The 4367-nt window shown below is 39.4% G+C and overlaps 2 protein-coding genes across 3 annotated transcripts; one reads left to right on the top strand and one right to left on the bottom strand.

The window, feature by feature from the left end:
- On the top strand, positions 764 to 2890 carry LOC104723030 (protein OSB2, chloroplastic-like). The gene is made up of 7 exons (XM_010441322.2): positions 764 to 1293; positions 1394 to 1532; positions 1690 to 1786; positions 2023 to 2132; positions 2249 to 2396; positions 2516 to 2580; positions 2663 to 2890. Exons 1-7 carry the CDS (start codon positions 890 to 892, stop codon positions 2792 to 2794), a joined length of 1095 nt encoding a protein of 364 aa, XP_010439624.1. The 5' UTR covers positions 764 to 889; the 3' UTR covers positions 2795 to 2890.
- Positions 2931 to 4325, bottom strand: LOC104723031 (multiple organellar RNA editing factor 1, mitochondrial-like). 2 transcript variants are annotated; one of them, XM_019232282.1, is made up of 4 exons: positions 4206 to 4325; positions 4044 to 4109; positions 3276 to 3916; positions 2931 to 3189 (listed from the first exon to the last, which is right to left on the bottom strand). In XM_019232282.1, exons 1-4 carry the CDS (start codon positions 4279 to 4281, stop codon positions 3166 to 3168), a joined length of 807 nt encoding a protein of 268 aa, XP_019087827.1. In that variant the 5' UTR covers positions 4282 to 4325; the 3' UTR covers positions 2931 to 3165. The 2 variants fall into 2 exon arrangements, with proteins under 2 accessions (XP_019087827.1, XP_010439625.1); XM_010441323.2 differs by having other exon boundaries at positions 2931 to 3180.

Raw genomic sequence — 4367 nt, 5'->3', positions numbered from 1 at the left:
AAAAAAAAAAAAAAAAAAAAAAATCAATCATGTCATGTGATTAAATAAATGACTTTAGAGAAATTGATAGAAGGGGGGTAATTTGTATATTTTTGTTACTTGAATTTGGGAACAATCAAAGAGATCAGAGATTTGGTCCAATTCAATGGCGTTTAGATCAAACATGGTGAACACCTGCATTAATTCAAAGATGCAAATATTTATGATAAGTATGAAGATATATAATTAGGGCGTATAGTCTATACATTTAAATTAGAACATACTCGAACATAAGGTTGAATATGGTACGGATCTAAGCCCTCGACGCACACCACATCACATGACTCGAACCTGAAGATGTTTTTTCGGAAACCACAAGAATGCTTTTCGCAGTTTCCATCTAAGTTTTCTTCTGTTAATACTTGAAACCATCTCGGTTTACTCATGATACCTAAATCTATTAAGAGAATTAGCTATACTATATGTGATTGATGAGGAATCTATTGAAAAAAAAAAAGAGCGACGTACGATAAAGAGCTACTAATTTGTTGATCGAGTTGATTTAGCCAAAATCCTTAAAATATATGACTTTATCAATTGGGCAACAATGCTTTGACTCTCCCACAGATACAAGAATGATCCCGTAGCCAGATGTAAAGAAAAGAAAGAAACAAAAAAAAAAAAAAATCCTAATATCGAGGCCCATATAAGGCCCAATTGAATCCGTGAATTAAACTGAATAATTAAGATACCAAGTTACCTTCCGCGCCAATCAAAACGACAGTAGTAATCATCAAATCACTGTCTGAAAAATTTTCCCCCTTTTGTTTCCTTAAACCCTTTGAAGAAACAAAATTAGGGTTTCTCGCAAATTAGGGATTTTTATTTTAGTCATCTTTCTCATGAAAAGATGAATTTGATTTCCAAATCGTTGGCGAGAATCGAATGTTCGCCATTTTTTCATCCCAGACCTTCGGAAACCCTTACCGGAAAACGGATAACCTCTCCGCCGCAAATCCGTTTCTACACTGCTGCGGCGGCCGTCGACGGTAAAAACGGAGCTGGCGGGAAGAGAAAAAGAGCCAAAACTCCGGAGGTGGTGAAACCGCCGGAGATTGTTGCGCCAGTTACAGCGACGGCGGAGAATGGATTGGCTCGGCCAAATGAGATAGCTTACGAGACTGAAGTGGCGAATTGGGTTAATCTGGTTGGGTTTGTTGATCAGCCTGTTCAATTCGAAGCTTCTTCTGATGGTAAATTCTGGGCTGGTACTGTTATTTCCCAGAGGTCTGCTTCAGACTCATCTGCTTTCTGGTACTTTCTCCACTCTATTTACTACTCAAAGATGAGATTTTTATTGTTTTGTAACTTTGTCTGTGATTCATATTAAAATGGTTTTGGATTTGGTTGTCAGGATTCCGATTATATTTGAAGGTGATTTAGCGAAAACCGCAGCTCAGTTTATTAAAAAAGACGATCAGATTCATGTTTCTGGGAAGCTATTTATAGATACTCCTCCTCCCAATATGACTTATGCGCAAGCCAATGTTCAGGTGTGAGCCTTAGATGAGAAACTTTATAACTTGTGTGAAGCGAGTACTATGTTGATTAGATTATCTTTTTGATATGGTTTTGTTTTCTCATTGAGTCTGTGTGAATAGTTTTCATAGTATCGTTGTAACTTTTAAGGTGGTTGCTTTGGTTACACAGGTGTTGGTTCAGAATCTTAACTTCTTACAGCCTACTTCTCCGTCTATGGTTATTTCATCATCTGAGAAGGTTGAAACTGGCATCAAGAAGCAGCCTGGTATGTCACATGTAACGTTTCCAATTGATTGTTTTTCAATGTGTGGTACAGAACTCTGTTTTGTGAACCTATGATATGTGCCTGTCTTAGATCTAAGCAAAGCTCTTAGGCAGCTAGTAAGTTTTCCTTTTGTAATGGGTTTTGTCGAAAAAAGCATTTTCTTGTGAACTCTCTCTTGGCATACAACTGTTCTTAACTCTCAATGCTAGTGGGTTGATAAATTTTTGACTCTCTAGCTAGAGTTAAGAAGGACGTAGTCATGGATGAAGCTTCAGATTCTTGGAATCACCTCATTGAAAATCCTAAAGAATGGTGGGATCACCGGGAAAATAAAGTCAATGGATTGGTAAATGCCCAATGTGCTTTGACTATTCATCATTATCTCACTCCCATTCTTTTGATATGGTGTCTGCTAAATCTCTCTACTCGTTTTCACTTCTCGGTTGTGGTTTCTGCATATAGGTAAAACCAAGGCATCCTGATTTCAAGAGCAAGGACAGTAGTCTCTCACTGTGGCTCAATAAGGCTCCTCACTGGGTTTTGCAGAAAATTGAAGGACTTGAATTTGATGTTCTTGTCCCTAAGGGCAGAGTAGTGAAACAACTTAAAGGTAAAGTTTCCAATCTTTTCCATGTTTGTATGAAACTACAGAAAGAAAGTTGAGTACATATATGTGGCTTCTGTTCATGTATATTTCAATTAACCGAAATCTATTCTGAGATGGTGTAGGAGAAGAATCATGGAAGGACTTAGTTCAAAACCCGGATAAATGGTGGGACAATAGAATTGACAAGGTAAGTATATTGATATCAGTTTCTCGTTTTTTCTTAATCAACCTTTTGAAGAAACTAACGATATCGTTTCATTTGGTTGTAGAGAAATGCAAAAGCCCCTGATTTCAAGCACAAGGAGACAGGTGAAGCACTGTGGCTAAACGAGTCTCCTACTTGGGTGCTACCAAAACTACCACCACCAGTCAAGAAGAAACAAGAAAGTATTGTCTCGTAGCCTTAGAAACATTAATCTCCTTGTAAAGAGTTACCAAGTGTTTGTTTACAAAATTCGTCTTTTCTCTATTCAATTTGCTGATTAGAGTTTGCGTTTTGATCTCAAAGCTTCTAGTGTATATGATAGCACAAAACTCTTATAAAATCAAGTAGATTAGATTCAGAAAGAACGTTTTGCAAGAGTGTTTCTAAACGACAGATGCAACCAACAACGTTTTCATCAAGCTCAACTTTGGAGAAAAAGGGGCAAACTATTGTCTTACAAAGAAGAAAGATGACTAAAAAATATTTACTATAAAACTTAATAAAAGGCCTTGGACACTCCTCTCCTTCTTTCAGCTCAATTCACTGCATCATGCATCAGATCTCTGTCTAGTATCTTCTTCCCTGTGGAAAGAGAAACACAGGATCATATCAGTAACAAATATGTGGAAAATGGAGTACATGAAAAATGCAAGATTCATTTATGGTAAAGCACTTACCTGATCAGGGCCGGGCTGGCCTGCTGGATTATTGTTGTTCCAGTCTGGATTCCTCTGATTCTGCTCTTGTCCAGGTCCAGAATATCCCTGACCAGGCTGACCATAACTGGTATTTCCAGCTCCAGAATATCCCTGACCATGACCAGGCTGACCATAACTGGTATTTCCAGCCCCCGGTGCAGGACCATAGTTTCCAGTTCCCTGTGGACTGTAATTCCTAGGTCCTCCTTGGTTGTAACCTCCTTGTGGCCCTTGGTTATAGTTCCCAGATCCGCCTTGACCATAACTGCCTTGTGGCCCTTGGTATGGAGGCACTGGAGATCCCTGGCTTTGATTATAACCTGCCTGATACGGAGGTGGTGGAGATCTCGGGCCTTGGTTGTACCCTGCCTGATATGGAGGTGGAGGCGCTTGAGTTCCCTGACCTTGTCCTGGAGGGCCATAGCTCTGTTGAGAACCATAGCTCCCTCCACCACCTTGCATTGGCGGTTGCTGACCATACTGTGGGTTTCTTTGGTAGTTTTGAGGACCTCCTCCTCCTCCTCCTCCCGGTGAACGGTCAAACCTAGGACGGGGTCTCATTCTGGTATTCTGAACTGGTGGTGGCCTGTGTGTGATCACTCCATTCTCGTATTTGTCTCCTGGAAACAATGAAACACAAATATTATTAGTGTGTTTGCCCAAAAAAAAAATAGCAATACTATTAGTGTAAAGTTCCAGGAGTTTATAATCAAAAATGAGACGAGTTTCTAAAACCCAAAAGCTCACCTCCATACTCTTTGTTCACGGGATCAATGTAGGAATCTGGCAATATGAAGACCACTCCAGGTAGATCTGTTCACATACCATATAACAGAGTAGGAGTAGTCACTATCTGGTGAAAAAGTTACTTCAAAGAATCAGAACATATATTATTAGAAAACTACATACCCTTGAATTTTTCTGATTCTTGTTCAGTCATGGTTGCCTGAAAACCTTGGTAAGTTGTTGTGCTACAAGCATACATCCTTTGCTTGGCCTCTTCCACACTGACTCAACCATAAACACCACAAAAATTCAATTAAAAACGCCTAAAGCAATACAAATGCCACA

Source organism: Camelina sativa, chromosome 11 (assembly GCF_000633955.1).
Source record: "Camelina sativa cultivar DH55 chromosome 11, Cs, whole genome shotgun sequence".
NCBI classification, from domain to species: domain Eukaryota; kingdom Viridiplantae; phylum Streptophyta; class Magnoliopsida; order Brassicales; family Brassicaceae; genus Camelina; species Camelina sativa.
Note: the sequence above shows the minus strand (reverse complement) of the source record. Positions and strands in the feature narration are given on the sequence as shown.

Coding starts and splice junctions, on each gene's coding strand:
- LOC104723030 (XM_010441322.2), top strand. CDS start 890: ATGAATTTGATTTCCAAATCGTTGGCGAGAATCGAATGTTCGCCATTT. Junction 1,294..1,393: donor TCAGACTCATCTGCTTTCTG/GTACTTTCTCCA, acceptor TTTGGTTGTCAG/GATTCCGATTATATTTGAAG. Junction 2,581..2,662: donor GGGACAATAGAATTGACAAG/GTAAGTATATTG, acceptor ATTTGGTTGTAG/AGAAATGCAAAAGCCCCTGA.
- LOC104723031 (XM_019232282.1), bottom strand. CDS start 4,281: ATGTATGCTTGTAGCACAACAACTTACCAAGGTTTTCAGGCAACCATG. Junction 3,917..4,043: donor CGTGAACAAAGAGTATGGAG/GTGAGCTTTTGG, acceptor CATTGTTTCCAG/GAGACAAATACGAGAATGGA. Junction 3,190..3,275: donor GCCAGCCCGGCCCTGATCAG/GTAAGTGCTTTA, acceptor CCTGTGTTTCTC/TTTCCACAGGGAAGAAGATA.